Source organism: Saccopteryx bilineata, chromosome 10, assembly GCF_036850765.1.
Source record: "Saccopteryx bilineata isolate mSacBil1 chromosome 10, mSacBil1_pri_phased_curated, whole genome shotgun sequence".
In the NCBI taxonomy this organism is placed as follows: Eukaryota; Metazoa; Chordata; class Mammalia; order Chiroptera; family Emballonuridae; genus Saccopteryx; species Saccopteryx bilineata.
This window is the reverse complement of record NC_089499.1, coordinates 57,469,662-57,497,405: the sequence shown is the minus strand read 5'-3', so window position 1 is coordinate 57,497,405 and position 27,744 is coordinate 57,469,662. Positions and strand designations below refer to the sequence as shown.

General features: G+C 43.7%; 1 protein-coding gene and 1 non-coding gene across 2 annotated transcripts; both read left to right on the top strand.

Moving 5' to 3' along the window:
* On the top strand, positions 1-25,121 carry LOC136314014 (PHD finger protein 7-like). The gene is given in 12 exon segments (XM_066244320.1): positions 1-839; positions 1,855-1,960; positions 3,498-3,550; positions 3,946-4,037; positions 20,836-20,937; positions 21,832-21,956; positions 22,430-22,589; positions 23,126-23,232; positions 24,005-24,121; positions 24,547-24,671; positions 24,882-24,931; positions 24,933-25,121. Coding segments are annotated over 11 exon segments (1,161 nt in total). The 5' UTR covers positions 1-839; positions 1,855-1,919.
* LOC136314849 (small nucleolar RNA SNORA32) lies at positions 8,809-8,924 on the top strand. Its single transcript, XR_010727422.1, has one exon. It is a non-coding gene; the product is annotated as a small nucleolar RNA SNORA32 (small nucleolar RNA).
* Positions 25,122-27,744: the final 2,623 nt, after the last annotated feature.

Below are 27,744 nucleotides of genomic sequence, written 5' to 3'. Positions count from 1 at the left end.
TTTAGTATCCAAGGCTGCGGTCTCTCTGGGTCCTAGTCCGCGTGACCCGCCCCCGTTTGCGCGCTCGCCGGTGCAGTCACCGCGCAGGGGGCCGCCCGTGAGGAAGCTACACGAATAAAGCTCCGGGATAGAGGCGCCCTCGGCGACAACTGGGCGGGAGGCCCGGCCGAGAGTGGCACCGAGTACCACCTTGAGGAGCGAGCGGCGGAGGCGACCCCCAGCGCGGCCCCGCACCAGTCTTCCTGCAGGCGCGACCTGGTCCTGGTCTGGCATCCGCGAGATGCTCCTTGAGCCCCTTCGCGGGCTGTTACCTCCCGGGGTCGGTTGTGGCCACACAGACGCGTACTTTCCAAATTAATCGTTGTTTATTCTTCTGGCGGCGGGGCCGAACACGCTTATTTTTTTTTAATCTTTTCAGCAGGCTTTTACCTAGCACTAATCCAGCGAGACGACTAGGGAACCGTTTTAAGGGAGCATCGCTCGGTTAGGAAATCTCGGACTGAGCCGCTTGCGGAGGCCCCGCCCTTACATGTCCCTCCTGGAATGCTTTGAAGAGCGTTGCGTCTTCCCATAACTATCAGTGTGCACGCGACCCCTTTTCAAGGAACCTCTTGGTCCAGGGATGCAGAGAATTTGAGTGTCACGGTTTTATTTCTATTGCTAGACGATTGTGATCTTCCCGACAACTCGGAACCTCTCAGTAGTCAGTTCACGTGGATCCCCTAGTGCACACGCCCTTCTCTCTCCTCCAGCCAGTCCAAGTGCTCTTTTTTTTCCTTTTTTTGTAAGAAGCCATCCAATGCATTGCTTCTGCAGTTGCAACTCGTGGGTTACAAGAAGTGATGGAGCAAATTCAAGGAAAGGAAGGGCTGTATAGGCTTAGTAGTTGCCTTCGCAGTTGTATTCATAGAGCAGCCGAAAGTCTGAAGATGTTCATTCTCTCCGGCTGTGCAGCGAGGATGTGGGTGCTGGACTGTGTCCCTGGAGTGATCTGATACATTCACTTCTAGGAAGTGCTGTCCTTCTGTCCCCTAAGTACAGTCCTCCCTTCGTAGGAGTGATTTTACTTCTTTTGCCCCCCCCCCCCCCCCCCCCCGTCACTTTCTGGGATTTCCCCTGACAAGTGAAAACAGTCCATTTCCAGTCTGCTGACATTGGTGGGTGGAGTAGTGGCAGGGTGTCTTCTCCACGTTTAGGCATTTTACTCTCTGCTCAGAGCTAGACGAAGGTTAAGAACCGACCAAACTTCTATGGCCATCTGAGCCTGGTGAAAAGCAACGGGAGGCAAGCGGTGGTTTGTCACTATTCTCTCTAGTCTATCACTAGAGGGAGTTCTTGCTTTAGGCAGTGGACATCCCATAAGCTCCTCCTCCTAGAAAAGAACTATCTTATCTAGCTTTGACTGGGCAGAATTAAGGCACCATACTTGGGGGCAAAAGGAGTCTTTTTTTCTGGAGTACTACCTCATGAATTTAGTAGGCACAAAGAAAACAGCCAATTAGCCAGTTCAAGCAGTGGTTCCAAGTTCTTTTACTGCTGCGTGATAGCAGTACCTCTAACCTTAGACAAATGCCTCTCTCTGAACTCTCTGTGCCCCAGTCTCCTCATCTTGAAAATGGGGATAATAATGGCACCTATTGCATGGGGGCAGGGGGTTGTATGTTAACACGTAAAATGTCTAGAACAGTCTTTGACATAATTAAATTACTGGCTATTACTAGCATTGATACTGGGTGGGTCCCTTATATTCTGTCACATGGGTTGGGAGGTGAAATGCACTGTTGCTTTAACCCTGTAGAACTTGATAACCAACTATAGAATTAAATTACTGACCAAGATATGTTTATTTTATAGCCAGAAGAGCCTTTATCTCATAACAATATAGAAGAATTGAAGATAGGAGAGAGAAGCTTCAGCAAATGAAGACTACACAAGGAAAGAAGGAATGTCAAAGATTGAGGTACAGTAGGTAACATAAGGGAGTTTGGGATAAATTATTCACAGGAGTTTGGCCTGTGATGTGTGCTATAATTTTTTCCCTCTTTGCATAGACTTGGGGGCTAGGGTTGCGTAGTGTGGAAGCACATACCATTAGTATTGTGGAAGCTGCCCAGTAATCTGTCCTCCTAGGACTATCCCTAGAAGCAAAGCGCTGACTCACAAACCCTACAGCCTAGGTTCATATCCTGGTTCTAGTACCTGCTAACCAGGTGACCTGAAACAGGTTACTTCATTTCTTTATGCCTCCATTTCCTCATCTGGAAAATATGCATAATAATGGAACCCACTTAGAACATTGTGGAGATTCATTGAGGTAACACATGTAAAGAGCCAAGAATAATGGCTAGCAATAGGAAATTCTTAAATTTAGTATCATTTTATTAAGCTTTGTGAATGTGATACCACCTGAGATTCAGAGTAACTGGTAGAAGAAACAGTAAAAGGGTGTTTGCTGCTACTTTGATTCAGTCAACACAGGCAATGCAGGCACCAGGAATGGAAAGATGGTTACTATCTCACATTCAAACAATTCAGTAGGTATGTTTTGTACTTTCAAAAAATATGAGGCCCTGGCCGGTTGGCTCAGTGGTAGAGTGTCGGCCTGGCGTGCAGGAGTCCCCAGTTCGATTCCCGACCAGGGCACACAGGAGAAGTACCCATCTGCTTCTCCACCCCTCCCCTTCTCCTTCTCTTTATCTCTCTTCCCCTCCCTCAGCCAAGGCTCCATTGGAGCAGGGTTGGCCCAGGCGCTGAGGATGGCTCCATGGTCTCTGCCTCAGGCACTAGAATGGCTCTGTTTGCGACAGAGCAATGCCCCCAGATGGGCAGAGCATCGCCCCCTGGTGGGCATGCCAGTGACAGAGCAATGCCCCAGATGAGCGGAGCATCGCCCCCTGGTGGGCATGCCGGGTGGATCCCAGTCAGGCACATGCAGGAGTCTGACTGCCTCCCCGTTTCCAACTTCAGAAAAATACCAAAAAAAAAGAAATAGGGTCCTGCTGACTCAGTGGATAGAGCATCAGCCCAGCATATTGATGTCCTGGGTTCAATTCCTGGTCAGGGCACACTGGAGAAGCGACCCTCCGCTTCTCTTCCCCTCCTCCTTTTTTTTCTTTTCCTCCCACAGCCAACTTGATTAGTTTCAGCATGGTCCCTAGCACTGAGGATAGCTCTGTTGGTCCCAGCTCAGGCACTAAAAATAGCTCGGTGCTCAAGCATCAGCCCTAGACAGAGTTGCCATGTGGATCCTGGTTGGAGCACATGTGGGAATCTGCTCACTATCTCCCCTCCTCTCATCTACAAAAATACATACATATATACATACATATATATATATATATATGCATATATGAAATAGAAAAAGAAATTGATGTGTTAGCCTTTAGATATTCTGGTACTTCATCAGACCCACGGATGGCATTTTGAAGGAAATGCTACAAGGGATGTTGACAGGATCCTCAAAGACCACCTTGTTACTTCTTCCTTCTCTTATATAGAAAATCTTTCAAGACGACAAGGGTGACCCAGAAGAAGCCATCTTCAGGGCCTGGTAAGAAAGACTGGAAGTTCTGTTAGGATGCTGCCTCCCAATCTCAGCAAAGATCACCTGAATTGCTCCTCTCACTGTCAATCCTGCTTCCTTCCCAGATTCTCTAAAATGCTGAAGAACTCAGGGTCTGTAATCTTTAAATGTCGCATCCAAAGTTCAAGAAACAAGTTAACTAAGGCCACTTGAGACAAAGAGAAAAAAAAATAAAGAAAAAATTAAGCAGTTGTAGCCAACTCCTCCAAGTGTGGCTGAAATTATATAAAGACCTAAATGATACCAAATAACATTTTATTCCAACCTCTGTCCTTGTCAGAATGACCCTCCCAATACTCTTCTCCTCCTGGTACTTCGATGGTTATGCTCCCAAAGTAAAGTATTAACATTCTCTCCTTCAGTATGCCGGCTATGCCTTCGAGAACCTGGGGATCCCGAAAAATTAGGGGAATTTCTTCAGAAAGACAATCTCAGTGTGCACTATTTCTGTCTTGTGAGTATAAGGCCCTCTTTGCTTTGAATGTCTCATGGCTTTTTCTGTACAATTGGTTCTCCATTTTTGCATCCAGCCTCAGATCGATAGCCATGTTTGTTCTCCTTAATAGCTTTTTTCTTTTAAAATCTAATCTTTAAATCGTAATATCTGTATTTAATGTAAAATCCTAAAAGTATATATAAGATATGTACAATGAAGTCTTTTCCCAAAATAATATTTCTCATCTTTTTCCCTTTCCCCAGTTGCAAATGCTAGCAACAGTCCTTCCAGTTATTTTTCCCAATATTCTTTTTTTATTAGCTATAATTTACATGCTGTAGAATGTACTTATGTTATATATATGTATATTCCTATATAAACACTGAATCAAAATAAATATCTTCATCACCCTATAAAGTTCCCTTCTGCTCTCTTCCCGTCAGTCCCCTCAGAGACAATCACTGGTCCATAGATAGTTTTTCCCTATTCTTGTGCTTCATATAAATGGAATCATACAATTTGTACTCTTTTGCTTCTTTCACTCAATGCCGTGTTTTGGAGATTGATCCATGTTGCTGCATCTGTTGGTAGCTTGTGCTTTTTTATTCCCCAGTATTTTGTTGTATGAATATATTTTAATTTGCTCATCTATCCACTTGTTGATGGACATTTGAATTGTTTCCTTGGGAGTCATTATCAATAAAGTTGCTGTTAATACTCATATACAAGTCTTTTTTGTGAAATGTATTTTCACTTCTCTTGGGCAAATTCCTAGGAGTGGATTTACTGGTTGTATACTGACTGTATGTTGAACTTTATGTGAAGCTGCCACATCACTTTCCAAAGTGGTTGTACCAGTTTACACTCCCACTAGCAATTTATGAAGTTCCAGTTGTACAATAATCTTGCTAGAACATGATATTGTCCATCTTTTTAATTGTAGCTATTCTACTAGGTGTGTATTGCTATTGCCCTGTGGTTTTAATTTGCATTTCCCTGATGACTTAAGATGTTGATCTTCTCTACATGTACTTATTGGCCATTTACATATTTTCTTTTATGAAGTGTCTATACAAATATTTTGTTCTTTTTAAAAGTTGAGTTCTTTTGTCTGAATTGTAAGAGTTCTTTACATATTCTGGATACAAATCTCTTTTCAGATATATTGTAACTATTTTCTTCCTATTGTAGCTTGCCTTTCATTTTCTTTATGATCTTTCAAAGAACAAAAGTTTTTAATTTTGATGATGTCCAGTTTATCATTTTTTTTCTTTTATTGTTAGTGCCTTTTTGTGTGTCCCAAGAAATCTTTGCCTACCCATTGAATTACTGGTATCTCGGTGCCTTTTTCAAAATCAATTGACCATATATCTGTGCACCTTTTTTTTTTTTTTAAGAGAGAGAAAAAGACATGAAGAGAGAGAGAGATGAGAAGAATCAACTCGTAGTTGTGGCATTTTAGTTGTTTATTGATTACTTCTCATACGTGCCTTGACTGGGGGCTCCAGCCAAGCCAGTGACCCCTTGTTCAAGCCAGCGACTTTGGGCTTCAAACCAGCAACCATGGGATCATGTCTAAGATCCCATGCTCAAACCTGCAACCCTGCACCCAAGCTGTGAGGCCTGTGCTCAAGCCAAATGAGCTTGCCCTCAAGCTGGCGACCTTGGGGTTTGGAACCTGGGACCTCAGCGTCCCAGGTCAACGCTCTATCCACTATGCCACCACCAGCAGTCAGGCTATATCTGTGCATCTTAATGATCAGTTTCATACTATTGATCTGTATGTCAATCCTCACACCAGTACACCACCATCTTGGTTATTGTGGCTTTATAGTATCTTGAAATTAAGTATTGTAAATTTTTCGTATTTTCCAAGATTGTTTTGGCTGTCAGGTCCTTCTCTCTTTCATGTAAATTTTATAGTTAGCTTTAAATTTTTCTTTAAAAAAAGCCTTTTGGGATTGTGATGGGGATTGCATTGAAGAATGGACAAAGAATATTGAATCCCATCGACATGATATGTAGTTCACCATTAGCAAATTTTTTTTACTGACAAAGACTTGCACATCTTTTGATAAATATATTTCTAAATATATTGTGAATTTATGCTATTATAAGTGGTATTTAAATTTTTCATTTTCAGGTTTCTTGCTGGTATATAGAAATGCAATATATTTTTGCACATTGATTTTATATCCTGCAATCTTATTAAATTCACTTATTAGTTCAGTAGGTTTTTTTGAGTTTGGGGGGTTTTCTGGTGTTTTTGTAAATATATTAGCATTTACTATGTACACAATTATGTTATGTGTGAATAAAGACAGTTCTATTTCTTCCTTTCCATTCTTTGTCTTTTATTTCATCTTGCCTTTTTTGTACAGGCTAGGACCTTCAATCTAGTGTTGAATAGAAGTTATGTGAGTGGATATCCTTGTCTTGTTTCCAACATTAGGGAACAATATCCAATTCTTCACCATTAAAATACAATGTTAGGAGAAGACAAGATGGTGCTGGAGTAGGCGGATGTACCAACATCCACCTCCCAGAACCAAAGTGGATTACAAACTAATTTTAAGAACTATCATCTGGGCCTGACCTGTGGTGGTGCAGTGGATAAAGTGTCGACCTGGAAATGCTGAGGTCGCTGGTTCAAAACCCTGGGCTTGCCTGGTCAAGGCACATATGGGAGTTGATGCTTCCAGCTCCTCCCCCTTCTCTCTCTCTGTCTCTCTCTCCCTCTCTGTCTCTCCTCTTTAAAAATGAATAAATAAAATAAAAATTTTAAAAAAAGAACTATCATCTGGAAAAACCAACTTTGGACTAAACTAAGAGGACTCTTCAACCAAGGAACACTGAAGAAGCCACACCGAGACCAGTAGGAAAAGCGGAAACGTGGAGAGGGCTGCCCAGCTCCCTGGAGCGAACGGCAGCCGGGAGAGACTCATGTGGCAGGAAGTGAGTTTAACGGAGAGGGGAGGGTCCTGAGCCCCAGGAACAAAGCCCCAACCTGCAGCCCCAGAGCCTAGAAGAGGTGTATGGACAGTATTAGCTGGAAACAAGTCAGGATACTGTTTGTGAGAAAGCAACTGATTTCTCAGACCCAGGATACTTCTTAAAGGGACTGGGCAGAAAACCTCTCTCACAACCACTCACCTTGGGCTCTGGGGGATGGGGAGAGAGTAGAGGACCGGAGTAGCAGGAAGAGTGTAATCTAGGAGGCACAGGGAGAAACATTTTGGGAAACAGCCACCCTAACCCCTGGGATGAGTCACTCCCCAAATCTGAAGTAAATATTCCCCCTGGAAACAGCAATACCAGCAAAGGGAAGCAGGGCACCAGCCAAACAAGGTCTCCAGCGGCACTCAGAGCAGAGTCCCTTAGAAGGAGGGAGCTTTCCGGGCTACAGTAGGAAGTCTTAGGGTCTGAGTGGCAGTGCCCCCACGGCTGAGGGCTTGCCCCAGGGTGGGCGGCAGTGGGATGTGGAAGCACCTGGAAGCACGATTCTATTGGCAAGGGCAGAAGCTGGCTGGCCACCACTGGGCCCAGGTGTGAGCTCAGTCTTGCCCGGCTGGGGAGGAGGGGGCGTGCAAAAGCAGTCAAGCCTAGCTGCGGGCAGCCTGTAATCCAGCCTGTGGGGGGAAGGGCAGGAACCCTGGAAGGGGTGGAGACTGACCCTTGAGCAAGGGCGCAGGAGCACAGCCTTTTCCTGCCCACGGAACCGAGGCTTGTGGCCTAACTTGGGAGCCGGCTCCTCCCATGGGGTTGAAGCCAAAAACCCAGAACAGGCAGAGTCCCACTACTGAGCGTGGGCATGCTGCAGTCCTGCCTGGCCTATGGAGCCAAAGCTTGCAGCCGTCCCACGAGCATGCTCCTCCTGCAAGGGCGGGGCAAAAGCCCAGAAACAGGCAGAGACCCGCAGCTGAGCAAAGGTGCTCAACACTGCACTCAGGGCCGAGCATAACGCCACCCATGGGGGTGGGGCAAAGGTCAAGGCCACCAGGCTTATATGCCGGAGCACGTGATCACAGCCACTCCCGTGAAGGAGAGGTGGAAACCACAGCAACAGACCCAGTGGACAGGCACCGGCAACGCCCATACCCAAATGCCCTAGGCAGCAACAGCAGAGGGGGTGGGCCCGGGCCTGCAGACAGACCATACCTAGGGAATAGAGGCCATACCCAGTGGACTTCAGTGGCCAAAACCTTCCTTTACACAGAGAAATGAGGAGTCAAGAAAATACAACACAAATGAATCAAGAGAAATCCCCAGAAAACGACCTGAATGAATCAGATAAAACCAAATTACCAGATGCAGAGTTTAAAATAACAATTGTTAGGATGCTTAAAAATACCAGAACAACAATAGATGGTCATTACGAACAGCTAAATAAAGAGATAACAAATATAAAAAAAGGACATTGAAATAATAAAAAAGAATCAGTCAGAAATGACAAATACAATATCAGAAATCAAGAACATGAAGGAATTAAAAGCAGGATGGATGAAGCTGAGAATCAAATCTGCGAGTTAAAGGACATGATAAAGGCACAGAAGCAGAGCAGAAAAAAGAAAAGAGACTCAAAAAGTCTGAGGAAATTCTAAGAGAGCTCTGTGACAACATGAAGAGAAATAACATCCACATCATAGGGGTTCCTGAAGAAGAAGAGAAAGAACAAGGGATAGAGGCTTTGTTCAAGCACATCATAGCTGAAAACTTCCCTCAATTAAGGCTGGAAAACATCTCACATGTTCAAGAAGCACAGAGAACTCCATTAAAGAGAAACCCAAAGAAATCAACACCAATTTAGAATCAGTTTCTCATTTGCCATGGACATGACCACAAAACATTTTCCTATTAGGTTTTTTTCCTGCTACATTGCTAGCATTCAACTTATTGGGAACATTTTATTAACCTTTATTTTCATAACATGGGCGGTAAGTGTCTAAAATACAGTGTGTCTGTAAAGTCATGGTGCATTTTTGACCAGTCACTGGAAAGCAACAAAAGATGATAGAAATGTGATATCTACACAAAATAAAAGGAAACACCCCCCCAAAAAAGAAATCAACACCAAGCCACATCATAATTAAAATACCAAAGCTAAGTGATAAAGAGAAAATATTAAAAGCTCCTAGAGAAAAAAAGACTATCACCTACAGAGGAGCCCCCATAAGGATGACATCCGACTTCTCAACAGAAACACTTGAGGTCAGAAGGGAATGGCAAGAAATATTCAAAGTAATGCAGAACAAGAGCCTACAACCAAGACTACTTTATCCAGCAAGGCTATCATTTAAAATTGAAGGAGAAATAAAAAGCTTTCCAGACAAAAAAACCCTCAAGGAATTCACTACAACCAAACCAAGGCTGGAAGAAATGCTAAGGGGCCTGTTGTAAACAGATCAAAGTGGAAAAAGAATATAGCAAAAGAAGAATACTGTTTTAAAGAATAAAATGGCAATAAACAATTACATATCAATAATAACCTTAAAAATGGATTAAATGATCCGATCAAAAGACATAGGGTAGCTGCGTGGATGAGAAAACAGGACCCAGGCCCTGGCCGGTTGGCTCAGTGGTGGAGCATAGGCCTGGTGTGCAGAAGTCCCGGGTTCGATTCCCGGCCAGGGCACACAGGAGAAGCGCCCATCTGCTTCTCCACCCTCCCCCTCTCCTTCCTCTCTATCTCTCTCTTCCCCTCCCGCAGCGAGGCTCCATTGGAGCAAAGATGGCCCGGGTGCTGGGGATGGCTCCTTGGCCTCTGCCCCAGGCGCTAGAGTGGCTCTGGTTGCAACAGAGCGATGCCCCGGAGGGGCAGAGCATCGCCCCCTGGTGGGCAGAGCGTCACCCCTGGTGGGCGTGCCGGGTGGATCCCAGTCGGGCGCATGCGGGAGTCTGTCTGACTGTCTCTCCCCGTTTCCAGCTTCAGAAAAATACCAAAAAAAAAAAAAAGAAAAGAAAAGAAAACAGGACCCATACATATGCTGTCTACAAGAGACACACTTTAAAACAAAAGATGCACATAGAGTGAATATAAAAGGGTGGAAAAAAATATTTCATGCAAATGGAAATGAAAAAAAAGTTGGGGTAGCAATACTTATATCAGACAAAATGGACTTTAAAACAAAGACTATAATTAGAGACAAAGAAGGTCACTACATAATGATAAAGGGAGCAATCCAACAGGAAGATATAACCGTTATAAATATCTATGCACCTAATATAGGAGCACTTAAATATATAAGGCAGACTTTGATGGATTTAAAGGGTGAGATCAACAGCAATACTATAATAGTAGGGGATTTCAGTACCCCATTAACATCACTAGATAGATCCTCAAGAAAGAAAATTAACAAAGAAACAGCAGACTTATTGGACACACTAGATCAACTCGATTTAATAGATATCTTCAGAACCTTTCACCCTAAAGCAGCAGAATATACATTCTTTTCAAGTGCTCATGGTATATTCTCTAGAATAAACCATATGTTAGGGCACAAAAATGGTCTCAACAAATTTAAGAAGATTGAAATCATATCGAGCACTTTCTCCGATCACAATGGCATGAAACTAGAAATCAACCACAACAGAAAAACTGAAAAACACTCAAACACTTGGAAACTACATAGCATGTTATTAATTGATGAATGGGTAAACAATGAGATCAAAGAAGAAATAAAAAAATTTCTAGAAACAAACAATAATGAGCATACATCAACTCAAAATTTATGGGACATGGCAAAAGCAGTCCTGAGAGGGAAGTTTATAGCATTACAGGCATACCTCAAGAAGCTAGAAAAAGCTCAAATAAACAACTTGACCCTACATCTAAAAGAACTAGAAAAAGAACAGCAAGTAAAGCCCAGAGCTAGTAGAAGGAAGGAAATAATAAAGATCAGAGCAGAAATAAATGACATAGAGGCTAAAAAAACAATACAGAGGATCAATGAAACCAGGAGCTGGTTCTTTGTAAAGGTAAACAAGATTGATGAACCTTTAACCAGACTCACTAAGAAAAAAAGAGGGAGGACTCAAATAAATAAAATTAGAAACGAGAGTGGAGAAATAACGACACAATAGAAATACAAAATATTGTAAGAAAATACTATGAAGAACTGTATGCCAAAAAAACTAGACAACCTAGATGAAATGGACAGATTTCTTGAAACATATAATCTTCCAAAAATTAATCTGGAAGAATCAGAAAACCTAAACAGACCAATTACAACAAATGAGATTAAAACAGTTATCAAAAAACTCCCAAAAAAGAAAAGTCCTGGGCCTGATGGCTTCACTAGTGAATTCTACCAAATATTCAAAGAACTAACTACTATCCTTCCCAAGCTATTTCAAAAAATTCAAGAGGAAGGAAGACTTCCAAGCTCCTTTTATGAGGCAAGCATAATTCTGATTCCAAAACCAGGCAAAGACAACACAAAGAAAGAAAATTATAGGCCAATATCCCTGATGAATTTAGATGCTAAAATACTCAACAAAATTATTAGCAAACCGGATCCAGCAATATATGAAAAAACTCATACACCATGATCAAGTGGGATTTATTCTTGGAAGGCAAGGCTGGTACAATATTCGCAAATCAATCAATGTGATTCATCACATAAACAAAAGGAAAGAGAAAAACCACATGATAATTTCAATAGATGCAGAAAAAGCATTTGACAAAATCCAGCCCCCATTCATGATCAAAACTCTCAGCAAAGTGGAAATACAGGGAACATACCTCAACATGATAAAGGCCATCAATGACAAACCCACAGCCAACATCATACTCAATGGGAAAAAATTAAAAGCAATCCCCTTAAGATCAGGAACAAGGCAGGGGTGCCCCCTTTCACCACTCTTATTCAACATAGTTCTGGAAGTCCTAGCCACAGCAATCAGACAAAAAAAAAAAAAAAAAAAAAAAAAAGAAATAAAAGGTATCCAAATTGGAAAAGAAGAAGTAAAACTATCATTATTTGCAGATGATATGATATTGAATATAGAAAACCCTAAAGTCTCAGTCAAAAAACTACTAGACCTGATAAATGAATTCAGCAAGGTGGCAGGATATAAAATTAATACTCAGAAATCAGAGGCATTTTTATACACTAACAATGAACTGTCAGAAAGAGAAATTAAGGAATCAATCCCCTTTATCACTGCAACCAAAAAAATAAAGTACCTAGGAATAAATTTAACCAGGGAGGTTAAAGACTTGTACTCGGAAAATTATAAAACATTGATAAAAGAAATCAGGGAAGATACAAACAAGTTGAAGCATATACCGTGCTTGTGCTTGGGAAGAATAAACATCATTAAAATGTCTATATTAGTGGATAAAACGTCGACCTGGAAATGCTGAGGTCACTGGTTCGAAACCATGGGCTTGCCTGGTCAAGGCACAAATGGGAGTTGATGCTTCTAGCTCCTCCCAACCTTCTCTCTCTGTCTCTCTCTCCTCTCTCTCTTCCTGTCTCTCTCTCTCTCCCTTTCTCTCTCCTCTCTAAAATGAATAAATAAAAAAAATTTTTTTTTTTAATTTAAAGAGCCTGACCTGTGGTGGCTCAGTGGATAAAGCATCAACCTGGCAATGCTGAGGTTGCCGGTTCAAAACCCTGGGCTTGCCTGGTCAAGGTACATATGGGAGTTGATGCTTCCTGCTCCTCCCCCTTCTCCCTCTCTCTTTCTCTCTCTCTCTCCCCTCTCTATAATGAATTAAAAAAAAGTCTATATTACCCAAAGCAATTTATAAATTCAATGCAATACCAGTTAAAATACCAATGACTTACTTCAAAGATATAGAACACATATTCCAAAAATTTATATGGAATCAAAAGAGATCACGAATAGCCTCAGCAATCTTGAAAAGGAAGAATAAAGTGGGAGGTATCACACTTCTGGATATCAAGTTATACTACAAGGCCATTGTACTCAAAATAGCCTGGTACTGGCAATAAGAACAGGCATATAGATCAATGAAACAGATCTGAGAACCCAGAAATAAACCCACACTTTTACAGACAACTGATATTTGACAAAGGAGGTAAGAGCATACATTGGAGTAAAGACAGCCTCTTCAACAAATGGTATTGGGAAAATTGGACAGCTACCTGCAAAAAAATGAAACTTGACCACGAACTACACCAGTCACAAAAATAAACTCAAAATGGATAAAAGACTTAAATGTAAACCATAAAACCATAAGCAACTTAGAAGAAAACATAGGCAGTAAACTCTCTGACATCTCTCGGAGCAATATATTTGCCAATTTGTCTCCACAGGCAAGTGAAATAAAAGACAGGATAAACAAATGGGACTTCATCAAACTAAAAAGCTTCTGCACAGCTAAAGACAATAAGAACAGAATAAAAAGACAAACTACACAGTGGGAGAATATATTTGACAATGCATCTGATAAGGGGTTAATAACCAAAATTTATAAAGAACTTGTAAAACTTAATACCAGGAAGACAAACAATCCAATCCAAAAATGGGCAAAAGAAATGAATAGACACTTCTCCAAGGAGGACATACAGATGGCCAATAGGCATATGAAAAAATGCTCAATATCACTAATCATTAGAGAAATGCAAATCAAAACCACAATGAGATATCACCTCACACCAGTCAGAATGGCGCTCATCAACAAAACAACACAGAATAAGTGCTGGCAAGGATGTGGAGAAAAGGGAACCCTCCTGCACTGCTGGTGGGAATGCAGACTGGTGCAGCCACTGTGGAAAAACAGTATGGAGATTCCTCAAGAAATTAAAAATCTAACTGCCTTTTGACCCAGCTATCCCACTTTTAGGAATATACCCAAGAACACCATAGCACTGTTTGAAAAGAAGAAATGCACCCCCATGTTTATGGCAGCATTGTTCACAATAGCGAAGATCTGGAAACAGCCCAAGTGTCTGTCAGTGGACGAGTGGATTAAAAAGCTTTGGTATATATATATACACTATGGAATACTACTCAGCCATAAGAAATGGTGATATCGGATTATTTACAACAACATGGATGGACCTTGAGAACATTATACTGAGTGAAATAAGTAAATAAAAAAAAACTAAGAACTATATGATTCCATACATAGGTGGGACATAAAAATGAGACTCAGAGACATAGACAGGAGTGTGGGGGTTACAGGGTGAGAGGGAGGAGAAGGAGAGGGTTGGGGGAGGCATGAAGAAAATCAGTTAGAAGGTGACGGAAGACAATTGGACTTTGGGCTATGGGAATGCAGCATAATCAAATGTCAAAATAACCTAGAGATGTTTTCTCTGAACATATGTACCCTGATTTACAAATGTCACCCCATTAAAATTAATCAAAAAAAATTTAGCATAGAGGCCTTGGTAGCTCCTGCTTCCCCAATAATGCATTGTGCAGACCCAATTACTTGGAAATCAGATAATCTTGTATGGGTAGACCAATGGCCCTTTTCTCAGGAGAAACTTAGAGCAGCTGCTCAATTGGTACAAGAGCAGCTATAGCTTGGGCACAATGAACCATCTAATAGCCCATGGAATACACTTCCATATTTTGATCTTGTTGCCTCCTTGATTATCAAGGGGCATAGATGACCCTTACAGCTTATATGTTTTGAGCCTCAAATTATTGTTGTTCCTTTTTTCAAAGGATCAACAACAATGGCTCTGGGAAACTTCCACTAAATGGCAAATCGCTTTTGCAAATCAATGGACAACTTTATGCTGAAACAGTCAACTTAAAATCAGCTCAAAGACTAGAATTATATGCCATTATCATGGCTTTTCAGCAATTGCCATATTCCTTCTTTAATCTATATACAGACAGCAAATATTTACTTATGGTTGTTTCCACTATAAAGACTGCTGTCTTAGGAACGACTGCTGATGAACTATTTCAGCAGTTCCTCCTTCCTCAAAGACTTGTATGTCAAGATAGAGCTCCATGTTTTATAGGACATATTCAAGCTCACTCCATGCTCCCTGGAGCTTTAGCACAAGAGAATGCCCTTGTTGATCAAGCTACCCAAAAGAAAATTATTTGGAGCAACCATGACAGATTGAGCAATTCAGTCTCATACTATTCATCACCAGAACGCTGCAGCCCTGTGTAAACAGTTTCAACTTTCTCGGGAAGCAGCACAGCAGATTGGTAAATCCTGTCCAAGCTGTCCTATACTACAATCTGTCCCTTCATTTGGAGTTAACCCCCAAGGACACCTACCAGGACAACTTTGGCAAATGGATGTTACTCATATACCTTCATTTGGCAAACAGTCCTATGTCCACGTTACAGTAGATACTTATTCTGGATTTATAGTAACCTCTGCCAGAACAGGAGAGGCTGCTAAGCATGTTATAGCTCATTGTCTGTATGCATTTTTCTATTATGTATTTCCTAAACTGGTTAAAACTGACAATGCTCCTGCACATGTAGCAAAAGCATTTACTGTATTTTGTCAAACCTTTTGAATTATGGGTATTTCTTACAATCTTTAAAGTCAAGGTATTATTAAAGTGTACCCAGCAAATATTTTAAGGTCAATTAAAAAAAAATTTTTAAAGGGGGGAGTCATATCCTAGAACTCCTATGGGTCTACCATATCATGCTTTTTACTTAAAAATTTTTTAAATTTCTTTTGAATGCTGATGAACAGGAGATGCCAAATCTTTTTCTCCTGCAAACTTCTACCTTCTTTTATTTGATCCAGCTAATAACACTGTCTTGTCTCTTTCCAAATAGCTCCAGATATATGGAAAAGGTTTATATAGGTGGATGGGGATCCTCAAAGCCCTCAGTGAGATCTTCTGAGAATGGCTTTTAAGATACCAAGAGGCAGAAAAAGCCCAACAGAGATCAGGGGAACTACCAGCTTTTAGGATACACCCTTAAAGGCTCCAATGCCCCAAAGGGGTCTCAAAGGATGCCATCTGGGTCCTACTTCAATAGTGGAAAGGAAGGTCATTGAGCTAAAGCCTGCCAGGCTTACACGCCTTTTTTTTTTTTTTTTTTTTTTTTTTTTTTTAAATGTTTTTAAGAGAGATCACTTTATTTTTTTTATTTTTTATTTTTTTAAATTTTTTATTTATTCATTTTAGAGAGGAAAGGGAAAGACAGAGAGAGAGAGAGAGGAGAGAGACAGAGAGAGAGAGAAGGGGGGAGGAGCTGGAAGCATCAACTCCCATATGTGCCTTGACCAGGCAAGCCCAGGGTTTCGAACCGGCAACCTCAGCATTTCCAGGTCGACGCTTTATCCACTGCGCCACCACAGGTCAGGCAATTTTTTTTTATTTATTTATTCATTTTTAGAGGGGAGAGAGAGAGGGAGAGAGAGAAGGGGGGAGGAGCTGGAAGCATCAACTCCCATATGTGCCTTGACCAGGCAAGTCCAGGGTTTCGAACCGACGACCTCAGCATTTCTAGGTCGACACTTGATCCACTGCGCCACCACAGGTCAGGCTATTTTTTTTTTTTTTTTTTAAATGTATTTTTTTTTTTTAATTTTTTTTTTTTATTATTATTCATTTTTAGAGAGGAGAGGGAGAAACAGAGGGAGAGAGAGAGAGGAGAGACAGAGAGAGAGAAAGGGGGAGGAGCTGGAAGCATCAACTCCCATATGTGCCTTGACCAGGCAAGCCCAGGGTTTCGAACCGGCGACCTCAGCATTTCCAGGTCGACGCTTTATCCACTGCGCCACCACAGGTCAGGCCTACACGCCTTTGCTGTGAGGAAAAAGGGACACTGGAAGTTAGGCTTCCCCCTCGCTCCTATAAGGGAGGGTTCAGTCTCTTCCAGCCCTGCTCCAGCCACCTATGACCTAACCTTGCCCAGAATGCTGGGGTTTGCCACTGAAGGCAGAAGGTGCCCAGGGCCATCGGCCCCATCTACAACACTGTGGACAAGCCTAGGGTATTTCTTCTAAGAAGCAGGTAAACTGATCTCATTTGCACAAGGGCCACTTAACTATGTCTTGCCTGAATAGTCAGGTTTTTTATTCTTCCCTCAAAGGGTGTTGATAGTCCTATTTTCTGCTGCTTTGCTTAATATATAGTGTTTCCTTTATTCCTCCTATATCAATGCCCCACTCATATTTCAGGCTGGGACCTACTCCTAATTTAGAGCTCTCTTTCCCCCTTTTGCCAACTTGTATTATGAATTTACCTCTGCCACCCAGCTTAGTGTATCCCAAGGTTCTCTTTACCATGACACAGTTGCAGAGCTCCAGGGAAAAGCACCCTGGTCTCATCTCTCCAGGCAGAGGAGAACAGAAGCTCCATCTCCACACATGCTGCAGATGGCTTTTCCAGTCTACCTGAATCATTACCAGCTAGAAGCAGCGGTAATTGCGACTTGGACATGAGCTGCAAAGTACAGAATTGTGACAACAATCCCAGTGCCATGCAGACTTTTCCTGGATGTGGACTTTTCCTGGACTCCTGCTCCTTGTGACAGCTCCTAATGGACTGAACTGGGGTTGGGTTGCATTTGAAGGGATTTGGAATGCTGTTGGTGCCAACTTGGACTTGGTGAGCATGTTAAGAACACTACTCTTTTATGGATTCTTGTTGTATTGGCCAAGAGTTTGCTTAAAGGCTTTAATCACTGTAAAAAAAAAATGGAGGACTGGATGGAGAAGATGTGGCACATGTACACTGTGGTGTACTACTCAGCCATAAGAAATGGTGACATCAGATCATTTGTGGCAAATTGGTGGGATCTTGATGGCATTGTACGGAATGAGATGAGTGAATCAGAAGGGACCAAGGACTGCATGGTTCCATACATTGGTGGGACTTAAAAACGAGACTAAGAGGCCCTGGCCGGTTGGCTCAGTGGTAAAGCATCGGCCTGGTGTGCAGAAGTCCCGGGTTCGATTCCCGGCCAGGGCACACAGGAGAAGCGCCCATCTGCTTCTCCACCCCTCCCCCTCTCCTTCCTTTCTGTCTCTCTCTTCCCTCCCGCAGCGAGGCTCCATTGGAGCAAAGATGGCCCGGGCGCTGGGGATGGCTCCTTGGCCTCTGCCCCAGGCACTGGAGTGGCTCTGGTCGCAACAGAGCGACGCCCTGGAGGGGCAGAGCATCGCCCCCTGGTGGGCAGAGCGTCGCCCCCTGGTGGGTGTGCCGGGTGGATCCCGGTCAGGCACATGCGGGAGTCTGTCTGACTGTCTCTCCCCGTTTCCAGCTTCAGAAAAATACAAAAAAAAACAAAAAACCCAAAAAACAAAAAAAAGCAAGACTAATAGACATGGACAGGAGTGTGGTGGTTGGGGGGGGGGAGGGAAGGAGGGAGAGGGGGAGAGGGCAGGGGAGGGGCACAAAGAAAACTAGATTGAAGGTGACGGAGGATGATCTGACTTTGAGTGATGGGTATGCAACATAATTGAATGACAAGATAACCTGGACATGTTTTCTTTGAATACATGTACCCTGATTTATTGATGTAACCCCATTAAAATTAATAAAAATTTTAAAAAATACAATGTTAGCTGTAGGTTTTCATGGACTCTTTATTAGATTGAAGAGATTCCCTTTTATATTTAGTTTGCTGGAGGGTATCACGAATGTGTGTTGAATGCTGTCAAATGTATTTTCTGCATCTGTTGAGATGATCATGATTTTTTCCCTTAATTTGTTAATATGATTTGTTACATCAGTTGAATTCTATAATGTTGAACTAACTTCACATTTTTTGGTATAAATCCTGCTTGGTCATGATGTTTTATCCTTTTTATATGGTACTGGATTAAATTTGATAATGTTTTGTTTCATTTTTACATATATACTCATGAAAAAGATTGGTCTGTGGTTTTTCCTGTCTTGTAAGTCCAGTCTGGTCTTGGTGTCGGGTCTTGGTTAATTTGAGTACATTTACAAGCATATACATTTCAACAAAAAAATAAACATAGAATACACTATTTTGCTTTTTTTATGGTCATTCTATATACAACATATTGATCTAGTATTTTCTTTTTCTTTTTGTGACAGAGACAGATAGGGACAGACAGACAGGAAGGGAGAGAGATGAGAAGCATCAATTCTTCATGGCAGCACCTTAGTTGTTCATTGATTGCTTTCTCATATGTGCCTTGACCTGGGGGCTACAGCAGAGCAAGTGACCCCTTGCTCAAGCCAGCAACCTTGGGCTCAAGCTGGTGAGCCTTGCTCAAATTAGATGAGCCCACACTCATGCTGGCGACCTCGGGATTTTGAACCTGGGTCCTTCACGTCCCAGTCTGATGCTCTATCTACTGCGCCACTGCCTGGTCAGGCTAGTTTTTTCTTTTTGATAGCTAATTGGTATTCCATGGTTAGGGGATTCAAAAAAGTATTAAATCCTTATTAAATTATATTTAGCTTATTTCTAATCTTTAACTGTTGATTTTTCTGTTTATAAAAAATGCATGATTATTGTAGAAAACAATACTTTAAAGTATAAAACAAAAATCACTCATATACTCCTAAATCCCTGAGATAATTAATGTTCAAATAGATATATTTTAAGCCTAATTGGGAACATACAGCTATAATCCAAGTGTCCTCAAGTTTTCTAACCTTGTAAGGCCACCTTTTCTATCATGTTCAACTGTAATAACCTGGGTCCCATTCACATTACATATCATTACTGTGGAATACCAGCACCCTCCCAGTATTTGGAAGATTCTTGGAGTGGGGCCGGGGTGCTGACGTTCATCTAATACATACACACGTGCACTGTTTATGAGTTCATAACAGTTTAGCTTCTTTCCCCTTGATTTCCCATTCTAGACTCTGCTTTGGGAGCTTTGCAAAACCAAAGAGCCCTTTAAAGTGTATTTTTATTTTTTTATTTTGTATTTTTCCAAAGCCAGAAACAGGGAGGCAGTCAGACAGACTCCCGCATGCTCTGTTGTGACCAGAGGGGGCGATGCTCTGCCCATCTGGGGCGTTGCTCTGTTGTGACCAGAGCCACTCTAGCGCCTGAGGCAGAGGCCACAGAGCCATCCTCAGCGCCCGGGCCAACTTTGCTCCAATGGAGCCTCGGCTGCGGGAGGGGAAGAGAGAGACAGAGAGGAAGGAGAGGGGGAGGGGTGGAGAAGCAGATGGGTGCTTCTCCTGTGTGCCCTGGCTGGGAATCGAACCCGGGACTCTGCACGCCAGGGCGACACTCTACCACTGAGCCAACTGGCCAGGGCCTAAAGTGTATTTTTAAAGAAAAGCTCCATTCCTTCCCTTAGCTATGGCAGAATGACTACAGTTAAAACATTGTAAAATCCTGTTTCCCTTCCTATAGAGTACACACTCTGTGAGGAGTATTTATTCTGTACCAGGGGGCAGTACCGCAGAGGGGCAAGAGTGTGGGTTCTGTGGGCCTGGAAGTGAATGCCGCTCTGCTGCCTCCTTGCTGTGTGACCCCAGCCATGCTTACCGTGCTGCACTTCAGTGGCCTCCTCGATAAGATGAGGATCACAGTAGCATCCATATCACAGGGCTGTGGAGAGCATAAAATGAGTAAGCACACAGGCAGTGTTTCCCCAAAATGCTCAGCACACAAAAGCAGTCCTCAGTAAATGAGAAGCAGCACAGAAGTGCGTAAGAACCCAGGTTTTGCAGTTCTGTGGACTTCAACCTGTCACATAATTTCTCCTATAAAATAGGGGTGATGTGGATTAAAAGCACAGTGTCCTACATATAGTTAATGCTATGTAAGTCTTTGTTAAGTAAATTACCTTATAAATACATATATATTCCGCCAAGCTATATTTCTACTCTGCCTTCCTGCACCCCAATGCACTTTTTCACTGATCATCAATGTTGACAGTCTGGTTCTGCTGCCCTCCCAGATTCTATCTAGCAAGCTGCCTCAGCGGGGCCAGTCTAACAGAGGTTTCCATGGATTCCTGCCTGAAGACATCAAAAAGGAGGCAGCGCGGGCTTCTCGGAAGGTTAGAATCCCCTGGAATGGGGGCCTTGGGTGAAGTCTCTTTTCATACTTTCCTGATCACTCCTGTTCTTTTCCCTTGTTGCTCATCTAGAAGTCAAAGGACTCCTGGATTTCCCAACTGGTCCTTTCTTTTTTTTTTTAATTTAGAAAATGAAATTTAACAGGGTGACATTGGTCAATAAGAGTACATAGGTTTCAGCCTGATCAGGCGGTGGCACAGTGGATAGAGCATCGGACTGGGATGCGAAGGACCCAGGTTCGAGCCCCAAGGTTGCCAGCTTGAGCGCGGACTCATCTGGTTTGAGCAAAGCTCACTAGCTTGGACCCAAGGTCGCTGGCTCGAGCAAGGGGTTACTTGGTCTGCTGAAGGCCTGCGGTCAAGGCACATATGAGAAAGCAATCAGTGAACAACTAAGGTGTCACAACAAAAAACTGATGATTGATGCTTCTCATCTCTCTTTATTTCTGTCTGTCCCTATCTCTCTCTCTGTCTTTGTAAAAATAAAAAATAAAAAAAAAAGACTATATAGGTTTCAGGTAAACATTTCTATAGCATTTGAACAGTTGATTATGTTGTATACCCATCACCCAAAGTCAAATCATTTTCTGTCACCTTATATTTGTCTCTCTTCACACCCTTTCTCCCACCCCCTTACCACACCCCCCTCCCCACTGGTCCTTAAGTTTCACGCTTCTCTGGGGTGTAGTATCCTAAGTGAGGAGAGGGAGCAACATCCTGGGAAAACAAAAAAGAAGTCAATGCTCTTTGAAGCCCCTGAGCTTTCTGTTCCACCCAGGAAAGGGAATGGCTGTTGCTTCCCAGAATTTTCATTTCAGAGAATGATGTGTCTGTCTTCCCCGAGGCCCTGAGCACTGCCTGGGATCTCATTTGCAGATCTGCTTTGTGTGCAAGAAAAAGGGAGCCGCCATCAACTGCCAGGAGGATCATTGTGTCAGAAACTTCCATCTTCCTTGTGGCTAAGAAAGGGGTTGCCTTTCACAATTTTTTGGAGAGTACAAGTGAGCGATGAAGGGGAAAAGTCCGGCTGCCCTTTTGCGACTTGCTATTAATTAGCCACTAATCAAATCAGAGTCCAGTTCTCACGAGCCTGTTTTGATTCACCATTGACTCTGTCCCCTCCGTTCCATAATGAGAAATAGTGTCGACTTGGCAATTTCACGGGGTTTACTTCTTGCTTCCCGTCCCCTTCTTAAATTACAAACAGCTGAGGTTCCTAGCGGCTAAGAACGAAGTGGGGCTTTCAGGAAAGAGAGAGGTTGTGGAGATAGTCTTGGGAGCTTTGATCGGAAGAGAAGCTGTGAGAAGGTTATCCTTCAATTTCTCCCTCCTTCCCCTTCTCCCCCCCATCCCCCTCTCCACGCTGGAGCACAGAGGTTTGCTGGGCACTAGCTTGAGCAGGTGATTGCCCTCCCTAGGCCAAGCAGCTGGAAAACTCCATCAAATCAAAACCAAGCTATTTACTCTGCCACAGATCATTTTGTGAAAAACATCGCCCAACACAGGACATCCAGTGGGGGAGTGTGGGGGAGGAAAGCTGTGTCTTATGTTGTGAAGACTTATCCCAAGCAAGTGTTGAAAACATCCAGAGCCCATGCTGTAGTCAAACTATCTACCACCGCCAGTGCATACAGGTGAGGCTTCCTCCGCCCTGGGACCTTCCTCTATTGCTCCAGCTCAGACAGCTTGGGAATGCTCAGACAATCTGGACTGGAGGCCTGTATGCAGAGCTGGTTCCAGGCAGTCAGAGGAAAGTCAGCCCAGTCTCTGGACCTCATTCATGATGAAATTTAGACTGAGCAAAATCCTCGGGAAGGCTAGAACAAATGAACTCATCCTAGAATGAGTCAGGTAGCTTCTAAATCAGCCTTGCTTCCTTGGGTGGAAGGAAAGGGAAACATGTATATACCAAGTCAGCACTCCTGAGCGCCATGACCAGAGGTGACAGCTAAGGTGCTCCTGGGAACTCTCTCAAACTTGTGGCCCCTGGTCTGACACCAGAATGTGCAGCCCTCACCCAACCCATCCAAACTCCTTTTCCTGTAAGCCCCAGTCAAGTGTTGTGGGTTTTTTTAAGCAACATCTTTGTGAGGTGAGGGCGGGGGTGGAAATAAGGTAGTCAGCCATAGTGTTTTTACAAACAGAAAGTTTTTCATTGTTTTTCTTACAGAATTATGCCCACACATCAGGAAAGCATTTCTTCAAATGTCCACATTGTAACAATCGAGAAGAATTTCCTCAAGAAATGCTAAGAATGGGAATTCATATTCCAGACAGGTAGTGGAAACTCCAAAGCAGGAACTGAGCCAGGGAGTGGGTTGCCTAGATTTCTAGAAAGGAGGAGAGTGTGAGGACAGTTTAGAAAATTAAGAAGCAGCCAAGGCATTGTATCTGGTAAAGAGGGAAGGGGTGGAGGGAGAGCTTTTCAATTATTAAATAAAAGGGGAGGGCCTGACTGGTGGTGGTGCAGTGGATTGAGTGTCGACCTGGGATGCCGAGGACCCAGGTTTGAAACCCCAGGATCCCAGCTTGAGCATGGGATCATAGACATGACCCCATGGTTGCTGGCTTGAGCCCAAAGATCGCTGGCTTGAGCAAGGGGTCACTGGCTTGGCTGGAGCCACACCCCCCATCAAGGCACGTATGAGAAGTAATCAATGAACAACTAAAGTGACAACTACAAATTCATGCTTCTTATCTCCCTTCCTGCCTGTCTGTCTCTGTCTGTGTGTCTGTCTCTCTCTCTCTCTCTCACTAAAAAAAGGTGGTGGGGGTTGGGGCATTTTTGGAAAGTGAGATTTGGAGATCAGGATTCCCTGGGTTAGGGTAGGGTCATGAATTCCAATGTGGAACAAGGAATCCCCATGTTCTATTCATCCTGCTTCCCTTTCCCACTGCCAGGCCACCCACCCAGCCTTGCTGAAATTCAGGCAGCCTGTTGAACTCTTTTGCTGTGCTAGTTTGAGGTCTTCCTAGTTCTTCCCAGGTGGACAAAGGTTTCACCAACCAATTACATGTCCCTTACTCACTGTTTCTTCTCCCACTGCAGAGATGCTGCCTGGGAACTGGAGCCAGGGGCTTTCTCAGAATTGTATCAGCACTATCAGCATTGTGATGCCCCCATCTGTCTATATGAACAAGGCAGAGACAGCTTTGAGGACGAAGGGTAGGGAAAGACTTCTGGTTAGAAAGATCTTCATCAATGCTATCTTAGAGTTAGACTTTAGCACAGTTTTTAAGAGCAAGTAATTCACTTTTGCCTGCAGACTTCAGGGTAAACATAATTGTTAAGTCCCATTTTTGAGCAGCCCAGGACGGACTCACACCCATGTGAACAGGTCTCTGCAGACTCTGCTTCTCCTGGTGCGCAGTGGAGAGACACGCAGGGCCAATTCCTTTCCAAATCCACCTTTCCAATGTCTGCCTGATTGTGGGGTCCTGGGGTCAGCACACAGCCACACATTTGTCATGAGTAAAATGTACAGAAAAAGTGCCTGAGAAGCCCTCAGCAAATGCCCAGCTTGTAGTGAACATCCTGAGATGGAGTTAGTGTTATATTTGTGCCCACAACCCTTCCTTGTCTTGCTGTAGGAGGTGGAGCCTTATGCTGTGTGCTACATGTGGATCCCATGGAACCCACAGGGACTGCTCCTCTCTTAGATCCAGCAGTAAGAAATGGGAGTGTGAGGAGTGTGCACCTTCGCGTGAAGTCACAGGTGGGACTGAGGGATGGTCTGGACTAAGAACCTGGGGGCTGGGGGTGAGGGGCACTTGTGGGGCCTAGGAAAGGAGGAGGGCAGGCCACCAGATGGGATTCCGTGGTACCTTTAGTTTGGGAAGGAAAGTGGCTATGGAGGAGTTTAAAGACCTGCACCTGGGAGAAACAGAGGGCTGAGTTTTCCTCTCCTACCTTTCTTTCACCACAGACTACGTACCTGAAAACTCAGGTGACATCCCCTGCTGCAGCAGCACCTTCTGCTCCGGGGGGACATTACAGCAGAGACAGCAGCCTGGATAAGAATCTGCACCCGTCTTGGATTGATTGGCCAGGACGTTCCTCATTAGAGAAACCAGAGTCCTCTGGTGGTAGGAGGGGCCACTCCTGGCGGTCCAAGGGTGTCAAAATCACTAAACGCTGCAAAAAAAATACAAGTAACAGCTTCTAAGTAGTTGCTGCCAAGCACATTTGGGTACAAAGCTGTGTCCTCCACTGAGTTTGAGGAGGCAGCACTTTGGGACTGTGAGACCAGGAAAGGGACCAGCACTGAAACGGAGGAAGAGAAGTCCCAGAGAGCGTGAGGACAGAGCAGTCCAGATGCGCCTCTGCTCTTTCTGCCTGATTCCCAGAGAGCCCTGTCTTCTCTTCTTCCACCAGATCCTTCCACCCTAATCTGGTTCTCATATGCCTCTTCTTACTTCCCCATATTTGTTATGCAAATAAAAGCTTTCTCTCCATTTGTGTCTCCTTATAAATTCACTCTGGATTTTCTCTAGCACAGTAAGGAATCTGGAGGGCCAAGTGAGGGAAAAGGAATACTATAAAATTTAGTGACTCAAATGTAGAATTTTCCATTTAAACCATAGACATGTTGCTTTGGAGGGAAGCAGTTTGCAGGGAAATCAACTTTACAGGGACAGAGATTCCATCATTGTGCAAATAAACACACAGGTTCTCATTAGGGAGGTGAGCCAGCAAAGGAGTCCACACGGCACTGAAAATAGGCCACTGTTGCAAGGTTGGGGCCCTGGACTCAATAGGCAGCAGTCTCACTGAGGCCTGGCAGAAGGGACTCCACTGACTCCAGGCAGTGTGGTCTTCAGCATACCTCTTCAGCAGGGCTCGGGAACCTTTTTGGCTGAGAGAGCCGTGAACGCCACATATTTTAAAATGTAATTCCATGAGAGCCAGACAATATGTTTAACACTAAATACAAGTAAATGTGTGCATTTTATGTAAGATCAACACTATTCAAGTACAATAAGTCTCTGAATTCTTTTTAATAACGTTGTTATGCTGTTGCTAAGCAATGATGAATAAAGTACTTTTTTTTTTTTTTTTTTTTTTTTTTCTGAAGCTGGAAACGGGGAGAGATAGTCAGACAGACTCCCACATGCGCCCGACCGGGATCCACCCGGCACGCCCACCAGGGGGCGACGCTCTGCCCACCAGGGGGCGATGCTCTGCCCACCAGGGGGCGATGCTCTGCCCCTCCGGGGCGTCGCTCCGTCGCGACCAGAGCCACTCTAGCGCCTGGGGCAGAGGCCAAGGAGCCATCCCCAGCGCCCGGGCCATCTTTGCTCCAATGGAGCCTCACTGCGGGAGGGGAAGAGAGAGACAGAGAGGAAGGAGAGGGGGAGGGGTGGAGAAGCAGATGGGCGCTTCTCCTGTGTGCCCTGGCCAGGAATCGAACCCGGGACTTCTACACGCCAGGCCGACACTCTACCACTGAGCCAACCGGCCAGGGAGTACTTCTTACCATTAATGTGACTTCTGGTGCTGCATGGTTTTGCTGATGGCTTTGTAGTCTGGTTGATACGTGGTGAGGTTAAGCTTCATGCAGGTGTTGAGACTTCTATCCATTAAACGTGATCGTAGGTTGGTCTTAACATTCTTTAGATGTGAGAAAGACTGCTCATATGCGTACGTAGAGCCAAACATTGTCAGCATAGCAATACTCACATGCTGCAGTGTGTGGTATGTGACGGGAAGCCCGTTCCAAGTTTTGACAATCAGCTGGTCCACGGGTTGAAGTTTTTTCATTTCTCCCCACTTGTGTTTGCTCACCAACTCTGCTTGCTGTCATACAAGTCTTTCCAAATCTTCATTCAGTGACTTGAACTTATTCACCCACATGTCTGAGGACTTCAGGTCAGCAGCTTGTAGCTCAAAATCTCTGACGAAGACACAGGGGATGTAACTCAGGTCGGCGCTGACCACTGCACACTCGTGTGGATGGGTGATGAACTTAAAAAGACGAGTGTGCTCACGAAATTCTCCAAAGCGCACTTTGAATGACTGCAGGAGATTAGATGAAGTTTTTCAAAGTGCAGTAAATGACCTGTTTCAATCTCTGCGATTGTTGCACTCGCCAGGTAAAACAAACACTGGAGACGTTTGGAGAGTTTCAGACAAAGTTTTATGGCCAAGAGAAAAAGAAAACAAAGCAAAACAAAACAAACCTGTGCAGGGGTGAACTCAAGTGGTAGTCACAAGAGCCACACCGAGCACCTACAGTCTAGGGGTTTTTATAGCATAGTAAGCAAGCAGTCCATACAGAAGCAAATTTGGCGTTTAGCAATTGGCTCCCCCAAATTAAATTCTAGTCACGTGCCTTAGTAACCAGTCATACAGTTGAAAGCCCCAGCTGGAAATATCCCTATCTATCCCCTAGGATGTGGTTACATTTACTGTCTTAGGAGTTCTTGTGACTTCCTTATCTCAAGGACTCCTCAGCTCCTAGCCATCCTGGGAGTCTAATGACTTCTCTATCTCAAGGACTCTTCAGCTCCTAGCCATCCTGGGAGTCTGGGCTCATCTGTTTACTGGACTAGTTCCTTTGAAGTTATTTCTAAAGCCCATTAATGTATTTTATGGCTTTTATTCGAATGTCACATTTCCTCCTCTTCTTTGTCCTAGTTAAATCCTTAACTATAACGGAGATTCTTCGGCTGCACTAAGGCGTTGGTACGGCTGAGATAAAATTATTATTTTAACTGTTTCTATTCTTTCCTTAATAAAAGCAAATAACTTGTTAAGGATTACGGGTCCAATAGTGAGGGCCAATAACA